The sequence below is a fragment of the Mytilus galloprovincialis genome, chromosome 13 (assembly GCF_965363235.1).
Source record: "Mytilus galloprovincialis chromosome 13, xbMytGall1.hap1.1, whole genome shotgun sequence".
NCBI lineage: Eukaryota > Metazoa > Mollusca > Bivalvia > Mytilida > Mytilidae > Mytilus > Mytilus galloprovincialis.
The window spans coordinates 61702020-61729885 of NC_134850.1; the positions used below are offsets into that span (position 1 = coordinate 61702020).

General features: G+C 32.7%; 2 protein-coding genes across 5 annotated transcripts; one reads left to right on the top strand and one right to left on the bottom strand.

The window, feature by feature from the left end:
• LOC143057781 (uncharacterized) lies at nucleotides 1-27866 on the bottom strand. Of its 2 annotated transcripts, XM_076231175.1 has the most exons (10): nucleotides 27505-27866; nucleotides 26580-26709; nucleotides 24659-25175; nucleotides 22102-22353; nucleotides 19962-20405; nucleotides 8340-8449; nucleotides 5088-6302; nucleotides 3886-4360; nucleotides 562-628; nucleotides 1-282 (listed from the first exon to the last, which is right to left on the bottom strand). In XM_076231175.1, exons 3-10 carry the CDS (start codon nucleotides 25161-25163, stop codon nucleotides 192-194), a joined length of 3159 nt encoding a protein of 1052 aa, XP_076087290.1. In that variant the 5' UTR covers nucleotides 25164-25175; nucleotides 26580-26709; nucleotides 27505-27866; the 3' UTR covers nucleotides 1-191. The 2 variants fall into 2 exon arrangements, with proteins under 2 accessions (XP_076087290.1, XP_076087291.1); XM_076231176.1 differs by lacking the exons at nucleotides 1-282; nucleotides 562-628; nucleotides 3886-4360; nucleotides 5088-6302; nucleotides 8340-8449 and adding an exon at nucleotides 17503-17833.
• Nucleotides 12735-16071, top strand: LOC143057782 (uncharacterized). 3 transcript variants are annotated; one of them, XR_012972819.1, is made up of 2 exons: nucleotides 12735-13611; nucleotides 15594-16071. XR_012972819.1 is itself a non-coding variant. In XM_076231177.1 (2 exons), exons 1-2 carry the CDS (start codon nucleotides 14425-14427, stop codon nucleotides 15885-15887), a joined length of 465 nt encoding a protein of 154 aa, XP_076087292.1. In that variant the 5' UTR covers nucleotides 13720-14424; the 3' UTR covers nucleotides 15888-16071. The 3 variants fall into 3 exon arrangements, 1 of the variants encoding a protein (XP_076087292.1); XM_076231177.1 differs by lacking the exon at nucleotides 12735-13611 and adding an exon at nucleotides 13720-14595; XR_012972818.1 differs by lacking the exon at nucleotides 12735-13611 and adding an exon at nucleotides 14631-15237.

Below are 27866 nucleotides of genomic sequence, written 5' to 3' on the forward strand. Positions count from 1 at the left end.
TCCAAATAATAAATTTATTTTTGCGAGCTAAAATGTTATCACTAAGCCAATGTTAAGAGCGAACATGTAACTTGCTCATTATGTGATATTTTATTATGGCCGTCTGAATTCAAAATTTTGGATTTATTCCACAAGCATTGAAGTATTTTCTACTCGTACGAAATATCCGCTATGAAAATTTATATAGAATATCAGTCAATAAACCAAGAAAATATTGAACGTTCTGGTTGTAACATAATGTCCAAAACTCCAAGTCCTATCTTCCATATCCATCTCTGCCGCCTGCAATAAACAAACAGATCACTTTTTGCAACACTTATTAAATGTTTTAAAACATTCTTATAAGTTTCCATATAAAACTTGATTTAATTTCTTATTTAAATTGACATTAAAAAGAGAATACAATCCTTTTCTTAAAACTGAACTATATGAATTGTAATTGGTTATTATCTTGTTAAATTCTTTGTATTTTTTTAATTTTAAAACTCATGACTACTTGATTTTAATGTTCACCATTGCTAATAAAAATATGTGTTTTGAAAAATAAATATCATATTTTACCAGAAATTTCTTTTCTTTGATAAATTTGGCTGTCGACCATGCAGCCATGCAACAAATCTCGGTACCTCTGAAAAGTGTATCAGATATTATAAATTTAGGTACATGTAAACAAAATATACATTTAACATTACTTGTATTTATATACCTTTATGAAATTATTTCTTTCAGAACGACATGCCACTCTTTTGAAGATACAAAGTTTCGATGAAATGTGGTTCTAGGCAAAAATAAAATAAGAGAAACTATTACCAAGTAGTCGATTTTTATGTTACAATGCCGTGTTTTCTTTCTTCTACAAATCATGACAATGAGTTTTTAACAATAGCCAAACAGACCTTCATACGGTCTTTTATTTGATCAATCATGACACTGCGGAATGTTAAACGAAAACAAAAACCTTAAGGTCAAGTAACAGTAAATGAACGCCGTCTATCGGATTCCGCGAAATATTGCGACGTTTTGTACGAATTACGTCCCTTTGACCAGATTTTGCAATGTTAAAATTGTTGTGTATCATGTACTGATTCTATATATACTTCGATCATACATATGTACACTTATGAAACAATAACCATTTAGTAAACTTTTTAAAACGTTTATGTAGACTTGTATACAATTAATTTTATACAGAACAAATAAGATGTTAACAAAGATGTCAGTTTGTCTGCGTGTTTTACTTGTTAACCTGAAGATGCATAAAAAAACACACGACACTCTTTCAAGAATTTGTAGAATCATTGATATAATGTTTGTTTATATATGCGGTGTTAAGCAGCAATATATGGACAGAACACGTTCTGTCGTGATATAGTACCAAAACAGGCTTTTACATGTTCCGCTGCTAAAAAACCCGTTTTTTTTTCAAAAGTGGCCAAATCATATATCGGAATGGAGTTAAATTGTAAACAGATGACTTACAAGATAGTCTAAGAGATTACTGAAATTGGTTACCCAAAAATGACAAAGTTCAACTATCTCTCATTAGAGTAAATATTAATAAAGATCAAAACCCTGACCACATGCAGACAGCAAAGTACGTTCTAGGATTCAAACTAGATGTTTTGCGGAAAAACTATAAACTATAAAGGACGACGGACGGACGGAAGGACGGGCGGTCAGACGGAATGACGGACGGACAGATGTACAGGGGTAGTTGAGGGGGCATAAAAAATATAGCTTCAATTACATCTTTTATTGCGTCAACTTGTATACAGTAACCCTGATGATTTCTATTTTTAAGATTTTACCATTTTTGCGTTCATGTACTTACAACGTATTTTTGTCGGAATTAGTAATTGTTTTAGATATGTATATTGATAATGAACATACTTGTATCACATTTTTACAACGTATAATTTCTTTTTAAAATGTGCCATAAAAGAGGGTCTGATTGGGGTTTACGGAATACAGAATAATGGGCAAAAATTGCAGAATAAAATGCAAAAAAAGAAAAAAAAGAAAAAGTGTATAATGAGGTGCTAAAATATAAAGGATAAAGAATATTGGTAATACTAAATAAAAATTTATGATAATTATCCAGACTCTTATGATAAAAAGAATCTATCAATACGAAACACATAATCATCGTGCATAATCAACACGAAGAACGTTGGAAATTATTAGCATGATATATAATAAAAATTACGACGTCACGAATTTTTATGTTGTTTTTTTTTGTCAAAATGTTGGGTGTGCGTCGCTTCTACAGGAAAAAAAGATGTCGGTGACCATATTTTTTTTTAATATAATCTAATTCGTAAGACAAAGAGGAAAAAAATATTAATTTAAAAAAAAATTCTATGGAGCGCTTCTCGTGATTTATGCTAGAAACCGAAAATATAGATTTACTCTATATATTCAATGTAATTTAGTACCCTCTCGGACCATTTTAAAAATGGATTTTTCTTGAAAACGAAGTCGGTGACATATACTTTTTTTTACATTTTCTAATGTAAATTTTCAATATCTAATTGAGTTCTAAGTTTTAAAAAAAATTATGTACTAGTTTATTTACTGATCCTTGACCTTAAGAAATGCATTATTTAAAATATAAGGTTATGATGAGTATACAAAACGAAAGAGCAAACGTGGAAAATTTTGCAGCCTTTTTCAAAGTATACATACATTTTGATTTAATGTCTTCTACTAAGTAACGGTTATAGTGATCGATAGTTAGAAATATGTTTTCGTTTTCTACAAAACTATATGACAAAAGCGTGACGAATATGCGTTCTGGAGATTTTAAGGGCAACATAATATACAGTTTAAGACGCGGAAGATACGATGTACACATTCAAAACTTTAAAGTCAAAGGAAAACTGACAACGCCATTACACAAATAGGAAGACGAAGCGCAGACAAATAATAAAACAAACTTCCACCTAGAAAAGTAAAGTCTGAACAACATGTTCCCAATTGGCGGTAATTTCATGTGCAATAAAAAAATCATAAAAATCTCTGTAACTGTGGTGTCCATTATTTTACTTTCAATGCGATAGATGATATCAGCAAAGTTGCTTTACTTTGAAAGGTTCAGGGATTGACATATATTATCTATATAGTGTAACTTGAAATTAAAGAGCAATGTCTGATTCTTTATATTTTTCTTTTTATTCGCAATAGATGACGTATGTGACATACAAAATAAAAGAACAAGTCGGTTAGAAAAGTAGCTCAAGAAATGTATGTGACAATTGGGTTAAAGGAGCACTAGCTGTCAACATTTATGTTTACCGATTTGACTCAAATACTCATATTTATTTAATAACAATAAAAAACATTTATCCACACTATAAAAAGTCTAAAATAAACATTTAACAGGGCATAGACTCTATAATGTAAATCTAATTTTCGTCTGTATTTTAGTCTAGACGCCATCTAATTAACTATCGAGTTGACCTTCGAAGGTCATGTTAGCAATATTAACATCAATGTAAATATAAATAGATTAATCGAACACTTGAAATTTTATTGGGAAGATAATTGTGTAATTTATATCATTACGAAATATATTTTTTAGCAAACATGCGGAATGTAAGGATGTACAGATGCACAAACGTACCAACATATATCGATCAATGGTTAAACTTAACATTTAAAGGACACATTAAAGGGAAAGGGCACGATTTTAACTGCTACGTATCTTCAACAACATGTATAAACATGTTGTTGAAGATACACTTATATCTCAACTATGCGACATCGTGTAGATGAACAGACTGATGTTGTATGCAACATATAACATTTATATATTCATAACGATTTCTTAGTGTTTCTCTAATGAACGTTTTTTAGTTGTAGCATTTTTCATTTCGAAAAACCTACCTTTGATCAGAACGTTTATACACGTGGCTAAATCTATCTCCCCTAATTCAGCTGTTCGTATTTTGTTTAGCCTAGCAATGTAAGATTCCCTTGGTTGTAACAAAAACTCAAACCGTTCCGTCAGCCTAGTAAGTTGTTGAATCCTTTCGTTGTACTCACTGTCAGACATTTGAAACTGACTGGAATGCTGTAGTTTATTTCTGATCAACCGTATTCTCTCGACATCGTCTCCAGTGTTTGTTTGAATTGATTCGTTTGGAAATCGCTGACCTCCCCATCCATTAGATGGTACTCTCAGATTTTGTCCCCTTATCTTGCTATATAAATCGGTAATATTACTTTCATCTCTTGGTTTTAGTCCTACATAGTTATCATGAAGTAACAATTCATATAAAATATCGCACATCAATTCTGTCGAAATTTTTTGAATCCGTATTAAGTTCATACTTTCGTCTGTTAACTTTGATATTTTGTCCTAAAATATTCAAAGATTAGGCATAACATAATAGAACTTTATTAGTATCTTGATCCTCTATGGTTGTGATCATTAAAAAACAAATTACGGGTTTTGATATGACTCGACAAACTGTTTATCTATAAAGTGTAGATTGTTATCCATCAAAAACTGTGAATATAATTATATATTGTTCAAGTAACTAAACCTAAATACAGGGTTCGATCCCTTCATTTTCGTACCTTGGAATTGATTGGTTTATTTATTATGGATTTTATAGTTGGAACATCGGTGAGCTAATGGGATTCATATCTGAATATAGACCAAGGCAACAGTAGTGTGCAGCTGCTCAATAGTCATAAATCGATTTAATTGAGACAAATCCGGGTCACAAACCAAATGCGAGGGTAACACATCAACTGTTAGAAAAAAAACCTCTTAAAAGAGATGCATCTCACACTTTTGGTACAGCTACTCATGGTTTAGATTTTAAATGTGAACGATTCATTAAAAAACTAAGACTACAGCAACAAATCCGCTGAAAACTTGTAATACAGACCTTTGTTTTTAAAGTTGATTTTGAAAAATGTATACAACATATGATGTTCATTTAAAGTTACTGAAAATGGTGTAATCAATGTAACAATTTTAAAATGTTTTTAAATGGTCCACTGAATATAGATAATAATCATGAACAACCTCAGAAGTTCGAAACAATTGAAATGTAAATTCTTATTAAAGACATTACCTCTCCTCGGTTGAAGGCCCATGTTTTTCGGATGTTTTCTGTGGAATGAGTGTACCCATGAACATTACAATAGAATTTTTTCTCGGTGTTGACTAAGGGACCTAGTTCAACCATGCCTTCCAGACTTGTACTTTCACTAAATTGGCATTTCACTTTCAGTATGTAATTTTTCAAGGAGTCTAATCTGTATTTTCTTTGTATGTACGTTAAGTCATCTTCGATATCAAGGCGTATTCGTTGTCCTGAACAGGTTATAGTTGTGTTCCATCTCCAAATTTGCACCTGGATAGTATTTTGGTATTTGCAAAGGAATAACTTTTCGCAGCCGGTGAAATCGATGTCAAACACGCATGCGCCTCGGTATAACGCTTTCCTGGATGATGACGAACTTTCGTTGCTTAAATTGTACCTTCGAAGTAAATAAACAACAAGGTGACAAAAAAACACAGGTGGTAAAAACTCAAATTCGAAACAAAGAAAAGAGGTTTTTTCTTGCCCAACAAAGTTATTGGTAATACTTTCAATAGCAGATGATTTTACTATGCAAGGAACACAATACAGTTTCTCATTTTCTTTCTGACGAACAACATTTGGCATTTCCACGACAATATCGTACTTTTCTAATAAGTGCATGATATGTTCTTGATTGTGTGCTAATTCTGGGTCCTTTTGCTGGAATATTGTTTGTATCATTTTAATACCTATGCATCCAGTTTCTTCATAATCCTTCCAATTCAGTTGTAAATTTTCAGAAATAAAGTCTCTTGCCGAAACAATACATCGTAGGGCTTTGACAAACCAGTTAGGATTGATGATTATAAAATCAGGTACATCGTCAAAATAAATGACAGTTCCAAGATCATGGTGAAATTTCAAGAACATTTTGAGTTCACCTTCATCTGCGATAAGACAATGACTTTCGTCATTTATTTCCTTAATGGTATGAAACGGTAATATATTTTTGCCCATTTTTCTATGCTTGATTAGTTGATCTTCTAAAGGGATCCATTTCAAAGGCATTTCTACGCCCCAGTTTTCCTGTTGTGTTGAAATATCGTAGATGTACCTTCTGATGTTTGGAATAATTTTACTGTAATTCCGCTCATCAGTGTTAGATAGAAAGAAATGTCTCCGGAAATGTCCTCTCTTTTCATCCCTCTGTATTACGTTGTTTAGATCTTCCTGGTATTTTGATTTTGCATCATCTAAGTTATCCTTGAAATTAAAAAGACGGAATAATCAAGAATTTTACAAGGTTAATCATAAAGAAACGATCAGAAACATTAATGTGTAAGAGGAGACAAATAAAAAAAATAGTATTTGAATTAGGTGTTAATGGCTTTTAACTAGCTGTCAGTGACTGCGAGTTCTTTCAGTTCTGTATTTATGGTGGTACCCAACACCTTTACTAAAATTAATTTGGCTCGTTTAATTTTCATAAAATTTTTTTTTACTTTGACACTTTGGCAAAAATATAAAAATTTCAAAACATTAAAACCAACGGTTTTATAAGAAAATTACACTGGTTATATAGCAGTTTGACACACACTTATTTTGATCATTGAGAAGCTTAATATTCCCTTTACATCACAACGTTATTAAAACGTTTAGCTGATTTTACAGAGTTATCTCCCTGAAGTGTTAGGTACCAACTTAAGGATTTTTGAATGTTTTGGATGTATAAATATCATGCAGCGTCCGGTAGATTTTTTCTGCTTTGTTTTCTATATTTGACTGTCTGAAGTCAGGATCCTGTAATTGAGTGATTGTTGTTTGTTGCTGTTGATCATATGTTTTGTTTGCTTATTGCTTTGTATAGTTCTTGCCCTGTCCTGTTGCGCCACTGTCACAGAATGAGTGATAATTTCTGCTATGGAAACAATATACCACAAGATATAGATACAATACAATGTAAATACGATACAATAGAAATACAAGAGTGCACACTCTGAAATGTCTCGCTTTCTTTAAAAATCATTCATGTTATGTTGATAGTCATAAATATAAACTGTCATACTTTTTACAACTGTCATATACTTAACATAAACCATGAAAAATAAACATTGACCTTTGAACCATGAAAATGAGGTCAAGGTCAGATAAACAATGCCAGGCATGTATGTACAGCTGACAATTCTTCCATACAACAAATAAAGTTGACCTATTGGTTATAGTTTAAAAACAGACAAAAACACACAAACTTAACACTAAACAATGAACAGCTAAAATGAGGTCTAGGTCAAATAAAACCAGTGCGACTGACATATAGATCATAAAATATTTCAATACACCAAATACAGTTGACTTATTGCATATAGTATAAGAAAGAAAGAAAAAAAAACAACTCAAAAACTTAACTTTGACCACTGAACCATGAAAATGAGGTCAAGGTCAGATGACACCTGCCAGCTAGACATGTACACCTTACAATCATTCCATACACCAAATATAGTAGATCTATTATAAACAGTATAAGAAAAACAGACCAAAACACAAAAATTTCAAAGGTTAAGTGAAAACTGACTGACGAGCATGAGGAGCTTGCAAGGTACGTACATACCAAATATAGTTATCCGATTACTTATAATAGGAGAGAGTTTAGCATTACAAAAAATAATAACTTATTTTCAAGTAGTCACTTAACCATGAAAATGAGTTCAACCATGAATATGAGGTCAAGGACATTGGGCATGTGACAGACTGAAACTTCTTTACATGAGGCATCCATATACAAAGTGTGAAGCATCCAGGTCTTCAGCCTTCTAAAATATAAAGATTTTAAGAAGTTAGCTAACGCCGCCGCCGTAGCCGGATCACTATCCCTATGTCGAGCTTTCTGCGACAAAAACAGATTTAGATCACCATTTTTTACATTTGAAAATGCACGTACCAAGTCAGGACAGTTGTTATCCATTTGTTTGATGTATTTGAGACCTTGATTTTGCCATTGTCTTATGGACTTTCCGTTTAGAAATTTCCTCGGCGTTCGATTTTATTTTACTTTTTTCTATCTTAACACAAAACCGTACGGAACATTTAGTTACTTAGTTCTATGTCATTTGGTCTCTGATTGAGAGTTTTCTCTTTGGCAATCACAACACTTTTTTTAAATTATAATTATAAGTTAAAATGTTATTAGTACCGACCGTTTAAGGGATGTATAGCCAGTCTAGGTCGGTAAAACCTTCGATATATATCTTTCAATATTTTTGTAATAATTGTTACATTTTCTTTTTCACTAAATATACCTACTTGTATTTCATCAGTGTGTGTAGTTACTACTATAATCGGAGGGTTAAGCTCCCTGCCAGGGCATGTGTAACCAAATGTATGAATGCAACTGCTCCAAAAGTCTATATATCCTGTAATTAAATAGTTAAATAAGAATATATATTAATCAATGGTTCAATATCAAATATCAAAATACAAACCAAGACAAAATAAGATCTGAAGGAATCACATACATGTAAAGCAGAGAACTGGATGCTCTGACAAGGTCAAGTAGTAAGTTTAAAAAAAAAATACAGAAGCATAGCATACAAAAGTCTGGAGAAAATTTGTATGAAAAAGAAACAAAGTTAGGGTTAGGGCTACAACAAAAACAACATATCAATGTTCATCTAAGAAAATAAAAAAATCATTAATTTGAACTCTCTTGGTTTAAGAGCGTCACTGTTAGTTTTTGGTGGGATTCGTGTTGTTTATTCTTTAGTTTTCTATGTTGTGTCATGTGTACTATTGATTTTCTATTTGTCTTTTTCATTTTTAGCCATGGCGTTGTCAGTTTGTTTTAGATTTATGAGTTTGACTGTCCCTTTGGTATCTTTCGTCCCTCTTTTATCAGAAACCCTCTATTAAGGATAACACGATAGCAAACACAAGCCAGATATTTTGCACCAACAGGTAGATAAAGTAAAAAAACAGTGGCATTTCGGATATATAGCGATAAAGTAGTCAAATATCGCATCACTGGCTTGAATAATTCCGCCGTTCTATGTTATCCGGAGGGATCATCATATGAACTTGTGAAAGTATATAACTTTGAAATTCAAACTATCATCGATAAAGATGCTCCATAACAAACCAATAATGATTGCTAGGACCTAACACGCAGTGATATATAGCGATGAATTGCATGCTGCACAAAGAGAGCCCCGAAAAGCTGAGAGACAAATGCTTCAACAAAATTTATAGGTGCACCAGCAGATTTAAAAGGGACAAAAGTTTACAATCAACATATCTCTCTTGAAATGTATTTTTCTAAAAAAATCTTAGAAACAGCTGCATAAACTTACGAACAATCTCATTGGACATAAAGCAGAAACTGTAGGTCCATCACATCAGAACAAACATGCACTATCCAAAAGATTTGTTGAATTCGTCGTTGGGAAAATAATCACAATTCGGAACAACTTGAGTAATTCGAACAACTCATTAAAAGAAAAATTACTTCGCTTTCACGAGCGTCAACTGAAGAAGGTCGGAAGACAATCAAGATAGGTTCCGGTAAAGTCATGCGAACTCAAGCTTTTTCCTACTGTCTTAAAATCATGCCGCGATAGCTTACTACATATCATAACCAAGATACACAAACACTTCAATGGCAGAACTGCATGTATTAGCATTTTACATGGGAGAAGTTTTAAGATCTTTGATGAAAACCCCGGTCTTGACGTTGATGAGTTAAAAAAACTATCGTACCGTTTCGAACTTGCCTTTTACGTGAAAGATCTTGAAAAAGGTGAGTGAAACTCGGTTCGAACAGCATCTTGAGGCAAAATCCCTTAGCGACAACATGCAGTCAGCATATCGTGCTTGTCATTCAACACAAACGGCTCTACTAAGAGATTTACCATGATATAGTATTGGCACTTGATAATAACTGTTGTGCAGTTTTTGTTATGTTCGATCTATCCGCTGCATTCGACACTATCGACCATCCCATCCTGACTCTTAGCTCTCTTGTCGATGATTTCATATCTTGATAGTCAACGTATTGCAATTGTTAGATGTAATAAACATTAAATATGGCATTCCGCAAGGTTCGGTATTAGGACCCCTATTTTATTGTATTTTTGCAAAACCGATCAGTGAAAGATGTCGGCGTCATAACTTAAGCTATCATCGATATGCTGATGACACTCAAGTCTATATAGTTATCAAACCACTTGATAATTGGGACAACATATCTTCAAGTTAAGTGACATGTTTAGCTGACACAAGTAAATGGAACGCGCTTAAACGTGCTGGAACTGAACCAAGACAAAACAGAACTGATATGTCCACCAAAACATGTGTGAAGGAATTATTGTCATCTGTCATTTGATGGATCAATAGTTAACGACGCAGCTGTTATTAAAAACCTTGGTTTGTATTTTGATAGGACATTGAGCATGTAAAGGAGTGCAATGACGTTACAGTCGTGATTCTTCCAAATTCGCCACATTGGTCGAATTCGGCATTATATCACCGGTGATTCCTGTAAAACTTTAGTCTGTTCGCATGTCACGTCCGTCTAAACTACGGAAACCCTCTGCTATATAATGTAAATGCTAGCTTAGTCAACAAGTTACAAAAAATACAGAATACGACAGCTAGGCACGTTTCACGTACCAAGAGCACCATCATATAACATCAGTTCTTGAGTCTCTTTATTGTATCCCGGAGCAGTACCGAATACAAAAAAACCCTGCTTTTGTAAACTTTCAAAGTCATAAATTGCCTAGCGCCTGTCTCTTTTGAGGAACCCATTAGCGCCTCTCGACCATCAACTTCTCTTAGAAAATGCAATGCGACTAATACATCCTCGTGTACGCACTAAAATCTACACAGGAAAACGTTTCGATAAAGTTACTGCGAGCCTCTGGAACACACTTCCTAGCCATATAAGACATGAATAGTCAATTGAACTTTTAAAAATAAATTGAAAACCGATCATTTAAGACTCGCTTTCAGTGATTATATTTAACTTTTTTATACTGACAGTGACTTTTTATCTTTGTTCTGTTCGTTATAGTATAATTATGTCCTTTTTATACGTATTCAAAATTTTATTTCATTCTTATTGCATTGATTGTTTTAATGTCTAACACTTCTTTTAACTGCATTTAGTGCTTTATGTTAAGCGCTTAATTTTAATAAGATAATGTGCTATATAAATATTGTAAATAATAATATAGAATACCTCGTTTACAGCCGTTGCTGGGATGTTACTACATAGAAATGGAAAGTTCACAATAGTGAAGCTTAAATTATCTTTCCTTTTTGTAAAGTTTCGTTTTCATTGTCAATTTCAAAATGTTAGTCCGGATATGAGGCAGACTTAATTGTATCTGGTGTATCCTTTATCTCTGGTTCAATGGGATAGATGCCTTCAACATAGTCACCAAATTTTTAATTATTAAAACCTCATCGATATAGCAGAAAGTTAAGTTAAAGGATACTGCTTACGTCTTTTCTTCCTTTCTAAGAAGTTCTTGCATGAATTTAGTCTCATATTAAAAATGGAACAAGTCGACAAAAAGAATAGGACAGTTGCTTACAACGGAAGAGCCGACTATTTGTCGAAAACACGTCCTCCGAACATAACAAATATATTGTCAAGAAATCGAGCATTTTTGATATATTCAGTTTCAGGTAGTTTTTTGTTTGAATCAGAGTCCTTTTTACAAAGTATGATTCATCCCTTCCTAAGATAAGGTAGTAGTATCAACGTTCATGTTTAAGAACAAAGACCCACTCTTTCAATTTGTCGTTTAGTTTAAAATGGGGAATGCTTGTGAAAAGTGTTGAAAAGTCAATGTATTGATACTATTATTAGAGTCTTAGATTTTATATTTTTACTCTAAAAGATCTTCAATATCTACATCTAATTAACACCACCTCTACAATAGGTAGTTTCACAAGAACTATGAAGCTCAGGCTTAATTCTTGATAATATTTATGTTGATAATTTGATTAAGAATGAGGTCTAGTGAAGCACTTGGAAGACCCAAATATTTAATTTTGTTTGTAAAGACACATTATATATCAACGTCCGAATGATACTCTCTTTAATTTGCTGATTTAGTTTCAATTATAAGAACCTTTGATGTATACTTTTATTTTTTATTTTTTATTAATCTTTTTGGTGTTCAAACTACAGTGCATACATACATTTTTACAATAATAAGTGAATGACATGATATTTATGGCATTGATATACTTTTGATATTTTACGACATAGTAAAAATTTACAAGTAAATGATGTTAATACTCAGTATATGATACGTCTGAAGATACTTCGGAATACGTTAAATACATATGATCATATCAAAAATAAATTTAATTACATAACTTCCATAAATTCCCCCATCTGTCAACAAATGACTCGTATTTGTCTTTAGAAATATATAAATATTCTAATATCTCCAGACTTCTTTTAAAAAATTGAAGAAAATCTTGCACATATATTAACAGTCTGTCTAATTGTGTAATCTTTACATGATTGATGTAATACTTTGCCTGTAGAATACAATAATTTACAACAATGTTATCAGAATTCAATACACCAAAAATGTCACTGTCTTTATTTAAAATATTTTTACTCCAAAAACTAAATACCACCAATAAGAAAATTCTCCCCAAAATTGTTTTATTTCTGTACATTCAAAAAAATTAGGCTCTATAGTTTATATTCTTTTATAACTGGCACATTCATTAGTTAAGGACAGTTTATATTTTTCAAGGAGATAATTATGTGAGACTATATATATGTTAGCGGCAATAAGTGAAATTAGGCATTAAGCTTAAATCCTAGGCAATAAGCTAAGTAAACGCCTAAGCATTAAGTTATTGCCTGAAATTCCAGGCATTAAGCTTATTACCTGAAATTTGGTGATGATTATTCATCCTATTGCCGAACATGATTTTAGGCAATAAGTGAAATTTTAGAATTTAGGTGTTTTTAGCATGTTTAGTGATTTTTCTTGAAATAAAGTATTTTCTTAATTATATTCCTAATATTAATATACGTTTATCTGACAAATCTTCAAATTTTAGTACTTTTCTTATTTAAAACAGAATTAACTCATACTTTTTTGTGGAAGTATAAAAAATAAACAAGATTTAAAAAAGTGATTGTATCCCATAAAAAAGGGGAGATTCTATATAATCCTTATAATAATTATTTGAAAATGTTTACACTTCACTGGTCAAGCTGGTTTGAACTGGTCAAAAGTAGACAAAATTAAGATATGAATTTTTGCTCATACCATTTCATTGGATAAGTAAATTTTCTTTGTTAAAATATTTCTTAAATGCCCTCAGGCCATCTTGTCTTTTTCACTTCTTTATCTGGATTATTGGCATTAAGTGACACCATGTCTATTGAGGAAAAATTCCTTGAATCTTTGAGGTCTAAATTCGAATCGGGGAAAACAAGGAGCATATACCCTAGAGTAAAGTACCATGATCTTTTGGCAAAGATTAAACTTTTGGAATCATCAGAAAAGAAATTGACAAAAGATTACTACAATTTAAGAAGGTATGACATTTTTAACATTGGTGGTTTTGAGAGGTTGATAACTAAAGTCAGCGAGAATGACGAGGGAAATTTCAAAATTTATGTCTTCCTAGAGGAACTAGAGGTATTTTGGAAAAGGCACATAAAGAAACAGGTCATGGCGGCAGAGATCGCATGATAAAACAACTAAATAATGGATATGCTAACATTTCACGTGATGCAATTGAATTATTTCTGTCACTTTGTGAAAATTGCAATATGAAAAAAAAACATATAGGGAAAGGAGTAGTAGTGAAACCCATGTTATCTAAAGACTTTAACAGTAGAGGACAAGTTGATTTGATGGATTTTCAATCAAACCCAGATGGAAACTTTAAATTTATTATGGTATTTCAAGACCACCTTACAAAATTTTGTAACATTAAAGCCCTTACCTCAAAATGTGCATCAGAGGTGGCTTTTAATCTAATTGATATTTTTACAATTTTTGGTGCGCCCCATATACTGCAAAGTGACAATGGTCGGGAATTCACAGCTTTGGTCATATCCGAGTTAAAATTAATGTGGCCAGAACTTGTTATCGTTCATGGGAAACCGAGACATCCTCAATCACAGGGTAGCATTGAGCGATCAAATGGAGATATCCATGACATGCTAACTGCATGGCTGAGGGACAATGAATCAACAAAGTGGTCAATTGGTATCAAGTTCGTCCAGATTCAAAAGAATTCAGCTCTAAACAAAGGTATAGGACGGTCCCCCTATGAAGCCTAATTTGGTAAATGTGCAACAATTGGATTAACATCAGAAACCAAAATTCCGAAAGAAATATTGATGACCTTAGAAAAGGAAGAGGACTTTCTTAAGCTCCAGACAGAGTCTGTAAATGATCAACCTGTAACTGAAAATAAAACAGAAAACATTGTCGATGCCTCTGATATACCAGAATCTATTGCAGAACCAAATGTGGAACCTTCTACTCCAATCACTGATGAAACACAAAAGGTAAGTTGAAAATAGTCTCAAAAATATTAAAAAAAAACCGACTCTTTAATCCTGGCGGGAGCTTGAACTAAAGTACTTCCATGTAATATATAACAAATAAACCACAGGAATGATATTCGGAGCTTAAGAAAAAAAGAGTCTGCTTACTATGAGTTTTTGTTGAAGGCCGTATGGTTACCTATAGGTCTTATCTTATATGAACAAAAACACTTTATTACCACAAAACTGTAATTAAATTTTAAAAACTGATGTATGACCACACCAAATGATTTTTTTTTTACCTTATTATTTATGGAAACTATTTTTCAGGATGTCTTACAGTGCTATGTGTGTGAAAAGGATACATCTGGAACTCATATGTGTATTAAATGTGACAAACACATTCATGTTATATGTGGTACTACTGTAAGTGAAGAGGGATACGGTTCAAAGGTGGTATGTCCAAATTGTAAAATTGATACCAACAGAGTTCGACATCGTTCTGGAGCCATGGACAGTCAACTGAAGCAGGCAAACACTATGATAGCCAGGAGCAAAAAGGAACTAGGGACGGCAGAAGTTGGGCAAACAGTTGCCGTACCAATACCTATGTTTGATAGAGGGAAGGGTGACAGTAGAAATTTACTCGGCCGAGTCATTGAGGTAAGATATTTAATCAAAAGTTTGACTGCATCATTTAATATGTCATGTTTATTAAATACTAAACAGAAAGAAAACCAGTAAAAGTAAATATGTTTATATTAATGTAGGAAGGGGGTTATGGGACCAGGCCCCTCCCCCACTTTATGAAAAATCCAGAATCTGCACCTGACGAAAATCAGATGCGGATTAATGCCACAAAGACAGTTGAAAATCACCATATGCAACACGAATTCATTTCACAATTCGCAAAATGCAAATACCTAATTAATTCTACTCTCAGAAATAATTCTTTATCGATATTTTAATGAAAATAATCAAACTGCCTGCAAAAGAATTTTATCTGTTTATTTTTTCAGGTCAATGATAAGGGCAATGCTGTTGTGGCTACAAGATTTGGACAACTTCTAGGAACATTTGGAACAAATGAGATGGGAATATGTAAACAAAATTTAATTCTGGAAGAGGAAATTAATTGTGAAACAACTTTAAGTGTACGTGAGGCAGCAACCCATCAGTCATTATCCGGAGGTCAAGGATTTTTCAAATGTTCTTGTAAAACTAAATGTTTAAGTAACCGGTGCAAATGCAAGAAAAACGGGAGAAAGTGCAATAGTCGGTGCCACAGTTCAACAACTTGTGATAACAAATGATTTTAACACACATTTGTATTAAGTTTTCATGTTTTATAAGTAATATTTGATGAGTTTTAATATAAAAACATATTTTATCTGTGATTTTATTTCCAGTAGATGACATTTTAAACTTCAGTTCTCGTAATTTTATTATGTAACAAATGTATCATTTTTATTTAATTGAATAAATGTCTTTTATTTACTCGCATTTATACTTTAGGCATTAAGCTTAATGCCTGGACACATTTTTCAGGATTTAAGCTTAAATCCTAGGATTTAAGACTAATGCCTAACATCATTTAGGCATTAGACTTAATGCCTAGGCGTTAGCTTATTGCCTAGGATTTAAGCTTAATGCCTAATTTCACTTATTGCCGCTAACATATATATATATATTCTGTGCAACATTTTTTATCTTACACTCTATACATTTCTAGGAATGTGATTGGTTAAAAGCGCCCTCGTGTATATTTCATATTAGGTTAGGGAGAGGGGGCTTATCTCTTACACGGTTAGTAGTGGTGTAGCGTCCCTTTATGTACCATATAAGTTAGTACGGAGGCGGGGCTTATTTCATACACGGTTAGTAGTGGTGTTACATCCCTTTTTCGCTCCCACCCCATATGGAATTTACTGACCCCATATATACCGCATTAGGTCACTAGCGCACTATTTAACTAATATTATATTAGAAAGCTTGTAGTTTGCTTTCTATAGAACATTTAAAAGCTAGTGAATAAATATTGTTCCTCTTTTCGTCACTTATTTCTATATTAAAACTTTCTTCCCACCTTTGTTGTGAATTAGGCGAAACACTTCCCCGATCGATAAAAAGTGAATATACATCTTTAGTAAATAATTTCCTGATAGGCATTGTTTCATTCTCATGCTCAAAAACGAATCCAGATAGGTTGCTGTTAGGTGACATGGGTTGTTGTAATATCAAATCTTTTCAGTCACATGGTATAGCAAATTTAATAGATAGAATGTCTACAAAAGTATCATTCATGTTATATTTTTTGTTAAAATCGTCATGAGACAAAAATTCGCCTTTATCATCTACAATATCATTGATGAATAAATAAAGGCAACAGTAGTATACCGCTGTTCGAAATTCATAAATCGATAGAAAAAAACAAATCCGGGTATGAACGTTATGAAATATAGATGATGTTCTTTCACTAAATAATTCAAAATTTGGTGACTATGTGGAACGCATCTATCCCATCGAACTAGAGATATAGGATACAACAGATACAGTTAAGTCGGCCTAATATCTTAACTTACATCTAGAAATTGACAATGAGGGTCGGTTGAAAACGAAACTTTACAACAAAAGAGATGATGTCAGCTTTCCTATTGAGAACTTTCCATTTCTAAGTAGCAACATTCCAGCAGCACCTGCATACGGGGTATATATCTCCCAATTGATACGATATTCCCGTGCTTGCATTTCCTATCATGATTTTCTTGATAGAGGGCTGCTGCTTACAAGAAACCTATTAAACCAAGAGTTCCAAATGGTGAAGTTGAAATCATCCCTTCGTAAATTTTACGGACGCCATCACGAGTTGGTTGACCGTTATGGAATAACCGTTTCACAAATGATATTGGATATATTCCTTACGTCGTAACTACAATCCCCTTCCCTTTCATGAATGTGACCTACCGAATTAGACTATTTACCAGATTTGTTATCATATAAGCAACACGACGGGTGCCACATGTGGAGCAGGATCTGCTTACCCTTCCGGAGCACCTGAGATCACCCCTAGGTTTTGGTGGGGTTCATGTTGTTTATTCTTTAGTTTTCTATGTTGTGTCATATATACTATTGTTTGTCTGTTTGTCTGTTTGTCTTTTTCATTTTTAGACATGGCGTTGTCAGTTTCTTTTCGATTTATGAGTTTGACTGTCCCTTTGGTATCTTTAGTCCCTCTTTTATGAATTTCATGTACCAAGATCTGTAAAAAAAATATTCGTTCTGTCAACTTTGATAAACGAATTGAACCAAGTAAATTCTTTTCTAACATGAAATGAATTTAATGGGATGAAAATACCCTTGAAACGTTTTCAGGCAGATAACACTTCTACATAATAAATATATACTTGATATGACATAAGATTGTTCTGAGCTAGTTTTGTACATAAAAACATTGTTTCTCTGATACTCACGAAACTTTGACAGCACTGTTCTCATCTGTTAGATTTATAAAGGAACATGAACAAAATCTGATGGTAACTATGTTTTCCGGTAATTGACCCCGAATAAGACTTAATAAAATGCTTCGCTGAGCGCAGGCTTATACGACTGCAGAGATTTATAAACCCTTAACAGTTTGGGCAAATTAAGACACAATATGCAAGCTTAATACCGTTTGAATATGAATTGTGATACAATTTTGACCGAAAGATGTGAATTTCTGCATAATTTGGTCTCTTGTAGAGAGTTGTCGCAATGGCAGTCATGCAACATCTTCCATTTTATATGTAGATTTCTGACACAAAATAAATTTGGTCAAATATATTAAAAATCTATTGCGCAATACTGTGATTTTAAAGATTTCTTACTGAAACTTTGAAAAAGATTTGAAATTTTGAAAATTTTGAAATAAAATATAAAGCACCTAAAAGAATTGGACCCCTCCCCCCAACTTTTGGGTCCCAACCTCCTTGGAGAAAATACCCCCAAACGGAATCCCAGCTTTCGTTTTATAGAATGGAACCTTGTGGTACAATGTGTGAGAGATCCATATACTAATACATACGTTATTGTCCAGAAACTACAAAAATGCTTGTTTTTGGCCCCTTTTGAGCCCCTTATTCCTAACTGACAGGTACCATAACCTCTATAATCAATCTCGAGTATTTTTGGTGTTATTTCACCTTCTTGTATAAGGAGAAGGTCCGGTAAAGACCGATTTTGGCCTCAAATTTAAGGTTCATCTGACGAAAGATTTTGGACACTTTTTAAACACTCAAGTGTCTATTTCAGTTGATTCAATTAATTTATGTGAAAGATTTTAACTGATTGAGTTATTTAAAACGCACCTAATCAACTTAAATATGAAAAATCTATCAAATATGCCAAAAAATGTCACTTTTCAGATGCTTTTTGTCAAAAATGAAAGTGGCCGCATCCGTGCTCATCTTTAACCTTTATATATGTTATGTATTATCAGCAAATACAACTTATATTTCAATATTATGAATGAACACAAATGCGGCCACTTTCATTTAAGTCGGAAACCGTCTAAAAGTTAATTAAAATGCAAAAAATGTGAAGATTTCAGCAATTTAGCATAACTTAATGATGCTAGTACCCGATATATGGGAAGTGTATTGTCAAAAACAGCCCATATATACGTAGCAGATGCATTCGTCTTTCAGATGAATAACTAAAACTTCACATTTTAACAATTTTGTAAAACTGCTATATTTTGGGGCCAAAAAGGGGTCTTACTGGACCTACTCCTTTCATAGAAATCCATCCACTTAAACTTCCGCAAGTCGACGACGACGATGACGACAACGACGATATTATGGCATTATACAAACCCCCAAAAATGTTTGCGGTCGTATAATTAATTAGCCTCATCAGCTGGTCCGTACGGAGGTGGCTACATGTGAAGCAGGAACTGCTTACCTTTTCGAAGCAACTTAGATCACCCCTGGAATTTGGTAATATAATCGCTGCCGCCTTCATACAGAATACCGATTGATTAAAAAGTCCTTTTGACAGTTGGATACATATTTCGTCTCTTATTGTACAGATTCTTTTATAATTTTGCGCGAATAAAATAGAAAATTCGGAATCAAAGAAATGTCACTTTTTGCACTGTTGTATACAACTGCTTTTAAGTCTTCGTCGAGGAATATCATGTCCAAAGCATACAGCCTTGTATAGAGAACAATTTATCATAGCATTCATGTCAGGCTCTTTATAGCTTAGATTTTATGTTTCATATAAGATACACGTGTGAACAAATGAAAGTCACAAAAATGGAATTCTAAAGACGTTTTTGTACAAAAGGATTCAAAGGTTCAATAAATCAGTATTGACTTGTATTTGTATATTTACTAACTGCATACCTGCAACATTTTCCATTGGCTGTTCCAATACATCCATCAACTGCCCACTCAAATTCCTTCTTGAGATATCCCCTATTGTCTTTGTTATATCTGTTACGAGCAAAACGATGCATGTACGTGACAGGAATAGTTGATGTGTTGGATAATACTCAGTATGTCCGGCGAAATCCCAAAAAGAAACGCAAGCCAGATGTCTGTTGCAAGACTGAACAGCATTGACCTGCGAAAGACTCTCTTTCCAATGCAAATCATTTCCAGTTCTTGATATTGCTTCTGCAGAAGATTTCATAATGTCTGATGTATCTGCTCGTGTTTGTTTACAGAAAGCATTAGTATCTGTGTTTGATGTTTCTTCTCTTCTGTACAATACTTCCTCAGGATTAATGTTAGGCTGAACATTTTTAAGCTTTTGTCCAAGACGTGTTATTCCACTGAAATAATCTTCTGAAAAACAATATTACAAATTTAACTACATAATAAAATTATCAAAGATACGGTTTAAAATTGTGCAAGCAAGAAGCGTGTTTCATCTTCAAAAATCTCACTAGTGATGTTCGAATCACAATAGATTAAAAAGGCCTATTTTGAGGAAATAAAATTCCTAAAGATTTTACGAAATTCGTGCAGTTAGGGTATGAAATTCTAAGTGTTTTGAAGTATGTCCTCTAATATTTTCTTCGTTATATAGCTAAGATTCACTGTTGTGTGGCCTGATAGTTGTTTACAGAATAATCTTAGAACTGTGCAGTTCAGAAATCACTGGAACAATTACAGAATGATTGGAACTTTCTAGAATAATCCTAATAAAAGATGAGTTATATAAACTTCTACATTTTACTAGAAACTTCTGTTGTAACTTTCTAGGATGTTCCATTATAGACTTTTCTAGAATCTTCCATGACAACTATATATATATATACAGACACTAAAGTTAAACTCTCACTCTTACTCTTGAGCTTGGACTTAGACATCGATAGACATTAGTATTCACCGCATTTGGATTGACACTTTAATTCTACAAACAACATCATACTGGATTGTGACCGTAGTAGTGAACGTAATATTCAGATTGGATTCCGAAAGATATCCGGATACAGATAAAGATAAAAGATTGGACTCATATTTTGACAGTTAAGTTGACAGTAATATTTGTGTAATACTTCTTGTAAACTTTTGTATAATAAATATTGTTAAATTTTACTATTGATTTGTGTCTTTTGTTGGCTACAATTTAAAGGCGATTTCTGGCCGTAACACATATTTGTAAGATATTAATCAACTAAGTCTTCAACCGTCTGTCACATGAAGCATAATACAAGGAGTTGACGACCACCGCTTCATTATCATTTTTCCAAGTTTCTTCTTCGGCAAAAATGACAAATGATACTAGAGGGACATGCAAAGTCATTAGTCGAAAATATAGACAACACCATGGCTAAAAAAAGAAGAAAAAGGCAAACAGTCAAATAATAGTAAACAACACACAGCATAGAAAACTAAAGACTGAGCAACATGAACCCCATCAAAATATTGGGATGATTTCAGGACCTCTAGAAGGATAAGCAGCTAACCCAACACGTATATTAATACGATAAACGATTTCACTTATTATAAATTTGTAACGGTTCCGCAGAACCCAGTGTCTCGCCTACTTTTGCTATAAATCGCAGGCTCAACAAAAATGAGGGGAAAAAATAAATAAAAATATTCCTCTCAATAGTATTTTTTGTTTTTAAGAAACTTCTGTCCAAGTTTGGTAAAAATCCAGGATAGTTTATGAATCTAATAAATGTTTTAAAAACTTAAACTGCAGAATTTATGTAATATTAACAGGAAGAAAACTAAGGTCATTTATAAGTAAAATACAAATAAATAGGTACAAAATTTTAACAACATTTCCTTCTAGATCAGTCAGTCCAAGTTTAGTACATGATCATCAACAAGCTTCTGTCTAAGTTTGGTAGAAATCAAGGATAGTTCAAAAAATTTTTCAAAAACTTTAACCACAGAGTGAATATTTGTGGACGCTGCCACGAACGAAGCCGACGACGCCGACGGAATGTAGGATCGCTACGTCTCGCTTTTTCGACTGTAGTCGAAGGCTCGACAAAAATATAAGGATATATAAAGGAGTAAATACCTTTAATGAAACACCACTCTGCTGTATCCAAATCAATTCCACAAGCATTAACCTGTATATCCATGCAATCCGTTGATACAACATCTTTTATGTCTTTATCTAACAGCCTATGGACCAAACAACTTTTACCAGCCCCCTGTTCTCCGACAACAACAACTCGTACATAATGTCGTTTCTCCTTTCCTGTTTCAACCAATTGTCTAAAGTGCTCGATCTCGTTTATACTAAAATCCAGGAAATAGTTGTTCGACCCTGAAAAATAAAAAAAAATGATAAGCTAGTGATAAAGAGTTATTTTATGAAAGAAGTATCAAAGTGTTCTCAGAACTGATTCATGATAAGGAATGTACCGTTGGGTGGATAATGATGTTTAAGACAATAAAAAAGACAAACAAAAATCAGAAATAATCATTCTTAGTATGTTTATTTTAATCCTGTTAGACACATACAATAAAAATCAGCAGTATATGTAATATCATAGTTATTATAAATCGCATGATACTTTTTGTCTAAAATATATCTAAGTGGATGTCAATGAAATAACAACTCAGCAACACAAAGAACCAAAAATATAATAATTTTTGTTTAAATTTATCGGTAAACATTTCAAATTGGTCAGTATTATACAAATATAGTACATACCAATACGAGGACACACCAAAAAAATTAAACAATAATTGGCAAAAATCAACAGCTGAAACACATCAACCGAATGTTAAAAATTAAAATCACAAAAATACTGAAATCCGAGGAAAATTCAAAAAGAAAATTCCTTAATCAAATGCTTAAACACATCAAACGAATGGATAATAAATGTCATATTACTAACTTGGTACAGTGGTTTTATAGTTCGCGTAACCTCTCACTTGTATGACAGTTGCATGAAATATCATTATATTGACAACTATGCGTGAACAAAACAAACAGATATAATACTAGTTTCAATTTAAAATGATCTTGTTTGTCAAGTCGACAGGGGCTCAGGGAAGATAAGTTATTTGTCTTACTATGAATCAGGGACAGCAACCCAAAAATGGGTCTGATTCGTTTGAAAATTTCAGGGCAGATAGATGATGATCATTTTTACTTGTTGTCAGATTTGCTGTACATACTTTAGATTCAGAAATATGAGACGAAAACTTCATTTTACCCCTATGTTCTATTTTAAGCCGTGTCGGTCATGTTGGTTGGAAGGCGGGTTCATTGGATAAATGTTTTAAGCAAGATAATCAAATTATGATTGTGTACTGTAATAGGGGACTTAGTCCACAATAATATTGCAAAATGAAAGAATCTTAGATTGTATGTACTCTAAGAGTTAGGATTAATTTACTATCCACATCTGATTCACACCAGGCACCTCTAGAATAAGTAGTTTCACAATAATTTTGAAGCCCAGGTTAACTTGCTGATATAATTGATGGTAATAATTTAGAAAGAGGTAACGTGGAGAACTTGAAAGACCCAGCAAAACGTCAATTTACAAAAAATATTGAACTTCGAGGAAAAATTCACACAAATTAAATGCATATGTCCCGTGTAACAAAAAAGGACCTAGGTACCTTCTGTTTTTTTTCTCTGTATTATTTGTATTCATCATGAATTAAGATACCAAGTTAATTATGCCCTCGGAGAATATTCTTCCAGCAGTAAAGTTGCTTCTAGGACATCGACTAAGTTGTCGCTAAAATTTAAATCACCAAAATACTAAACTCAAAGGAAACAGTCACACAAATCAAATGCAACAGTGTTCCGTGTAGCAGAATAGGTCATTTGTAACCCGGGCAACGTCCTAACGTAGCACAATACCGTTGCTTGTTAGGACATTTATGTAGTTTAGGTATCCAATACAGTAATGGACGATCCTGTTTTTCATCTTTGGTTGAAATTCCAACAGAACATAGAACAGACATATGATTATCCAGTAATTGTCGTTGGGGGTGTTGAGTTTCCAGGTGAATTATCAACTAATTCATTTATCAAACAATTAATTTAATAATAAAAAAAAGAAGATGTGGTATGATTGCCAATGAGACAACTGTCCACAAGAGACCAAACTGAGACAGACATTAACAACTATAGGTCACTGTACGCCCATCAGCAATGAGCAAAGCCCATACTGCATAGTCAGCTATAAAAGGCCCCGAAATGACAATTTTAAACAATTCAAACGAAAAAACTAACGGCCTTATTTATATAAAAATGTTATTAACACACAAAAACGATGTTAATTTGTGCTTTTGTCTTGATTTAAGTAAGAAATTAAAAAAAAACAAAGCAAAAGAAGGAGAAGATGCAAAATTTAAAATGAGACTCTTAAAAAGAAAACGAAACTCAACCAAACCCTAAACAAAAAACATCACCGAAGACCGAGGGTTCTGTTAAACAAGTAAGCAAGCTCTTATTATATAAATGTGGTATCATTTAGATCCGATAACGGATGTTATTATATCATTGATTGTTTTTAAAGATATTCTTTTGTACATTCCTATAAGAAGCAATGTTTCTGGTCTTCGTTCAGTTTTTTTAATCTGACATTCATAATAAAATCGTTTACCTGTTTGGTCATTGATAGCTCTTGCTAATCGACCAATCCATTTGTCAGGAGGACTGACTACAGTAAAGTAAGAATATCGTGTCATTGTAACAGGAAGGTCACAATCATCAAGCTTTAAGATGATTGGCTGGTAGCATCTTTCTTGTATGTATAAAGTCTCTGAAATGTTGAACTCAAACTGGCACCAAGCACTAGCTAGGAACCCTTCTGATACCAAAAACACAACTTTAACCGATCGTTCAATATTTCGGATAATATTATTTACAATCAAATCTCCAGGAATGAAGTCTCTTTCGTGGAGGCAGCATTTAAAACCTTGTTTTCGTAGCATTCTGTCGATCTTCATCGCAAAAATACGATCTGGTTCAACACTATTGTACGCTATGAAAATATGGAATTCTTTTTCTTTTGGTAAAGTTAAAGGAACTATAGAGTGGAAATCAATGGTTTCCTCTGGTGTATCAAAGTAGACGCTATAGTTCACATTCCTGTTTTCCTCAGTCATCCTGAGTTTTAACTGGAAAAGAACATACAATGTATTAATTCATTTTCAAATTGTGTTTATGAATAAAAGAAACGTCGATACATTATATATACACAAGCAGCTTAGCTCTTAATCACCCGAATAGAGACAATTTTAAAATTAATATTTTACAGACTACCAAATATATACAAACAAACATAGAAATTCCAAAACGAACACATGAAAATGTGACTTTATGTAAAATTATCACTATCTAGGTTCCTGACTTCTGACAGTTGGACAAGAATGTGATGGGCTCATACTACGTAAGGACAACTTAAACTTACCCAAACATAAGAAAGTAACATAACTAAATAGTCCAATTAAATTGGAATTTAGGAAAAAGACGTTATTCTTTTATATCTTCGAGAGCAAATAATAGAATAAACATGCGTCAAAAGAATTTTAACCATGGAAAATGAATACAGCATCAAGGAATGATTTTTCCAACTGATATTGAAAAAATATTTTGCTGACCCAGATGTCATACCGTGATGTTATCAAATATCCTCGTCAATGCTGCCTAAACTATCTTATACTTCAACGAAAGGAACAGTCAATAGAATCACGATCTAAGCTATGCCCAAAGTACATTTGTATATGACTTATTCATTTTGATAAAAATAAAAAAACAGATCTGTTGGTCGTTCCAAATTATAATATGAATTTCCTACGAATATAATTCACTGCTCGATTCACAATTTATAACTATTTTAGCTGCATTTCTATTCGTTCTAATACTAAAACTTTTATACCCGCTAATCCTATCGAGCCAAATTCTAGGTGCCTTCCCTATAAAGATTTTTTTGTCCTTTTTGAACTAGAGTTATTCATGTTTAAACCAGTTAATAACTTTTTGGCGAATCTATCTACTCTAACTTTCATCATGTTTTGGAAACAAAAATATATTCTTGTTCTTTTAATATATATATTTGACATAAACAAGAAGCTACATTATCAACTTCAAGACTCTTGTTCTGTTTATATTCCATATGTGATTAACAAAACATATTCGCATGCTTATGAAATTTATAAATACAAATAAAAAATCACACAAAAAGAGCCTATTATAATTAAAATATTATAAATCGTTTCTCTGCATGCCGATGTTAAAAAGTATTTTATAGAATGTATAACATTTATAGAATTTATAACATTGGTATGAGTATTATAGAATTTATAACATTGATATGCGTATATAGAATTTAATTATAGTGATATGAGTTGGCCTATCTATCTACTTTAATAGAATTTATAACAAAAATGATGAAGGTGAAAATATTGACGACAACACTGTTCCCAGCGACAATCAATACAATTTTCTCATTTACTTGAACTAACTACTATTCGATACACAGTTACATTATATATTAATGTAATAATGAAAGGCAGTGTTACCTTTCAAAATCAGTCGGAAAGCTGACCCCGGTTTGACACCATTTCCTAAAGCAACAATCAGGTGGAAGAAAGGTCCGCTAATGCAGGATCTGAGGAAAATAGTGTTACCAATGCGTTGTAATAATATGATCTGAAAATAAAATAAACTAAAAATGCACTATTCTACTTTTTATTTACACTGTGACAGATCCTTGGAAAAATAAAAGATACAATCATAACGTGTATGATTATGCTGTAATAAATTGATTTCGTCATTTTAATTGTAAGACTTTATAGACGTTGTATTGCTTATGTAATGTACTTGTGTGGGTAACCTGAGTTAACTTGAGTTGAATGGTTTATATATGGTTTTTTTTGGGGTGACCTTAATTAGGTTAATTTGCCAAGAGATTTTGTTTTTGATTCTTTCATTTCAGGGGTACCTGCGGTTACACCCCCAAAAAATGTAAACCATTTAACTCCAGTTAACTCATGCCACCTTATTAACATAATGTGACATACATTATGCAATGTACATTATGTCCACGAAGTCCTACATTTAGATGAAATAAATTAGTTTATTACAGCATAATTATATACCTTAGCATTGTATCTATTTTGCTTTTTGGTATTTAATCACATAAAAATTTGGTATTAAGATTGATCCAAGTAAGGAACTATATTGTCGTGCGAATAATCGATGACAAGCAACAATAGTCCACGTTCAATTTCAAAAAAAGCCTATAATCTTCATCATAACAAGTACCGAGATAATCCCATATTAACCATGTTACCGTTTGCAATTTGGTAATACAAAAATGATGATAAGACAACTCAATCGCAATCGCCAACTGACTTAAAATTAGATATTACAACTTCAACTTTTATTCTTCTTTTAATCAAGTTATTTTGCAAGAACGAAATCAAGAAAATGTCTCGACCTTACCTTTGGGGGTTTATCTAGATTAACCTATTTATAGATACGTTCATTTACTCCAATTTTCCCTCAAAATCTGTAACGATATGTATATGTTTATGATGCGCTCCATAGATTAGCACTGACACTGATGACGTTGTACACGTACATGATGTAACTGTTTGGAATTATACTTGTGTGCCTAAACTATTGTTTGTATTTCTTATTGCCCTCATATCGTAGGAATAACGATACAAAATCATTGGCCAGTAACACTCTGGTGGTCAAAGGCTTCCAATAACTAGTTTCAAGTTATTTTCCCTTCTGACTGACAAGGCATTGTCATTTGTTTACGAAACGAGAATGTAGCAAGAAATGTAAATATTCATCAA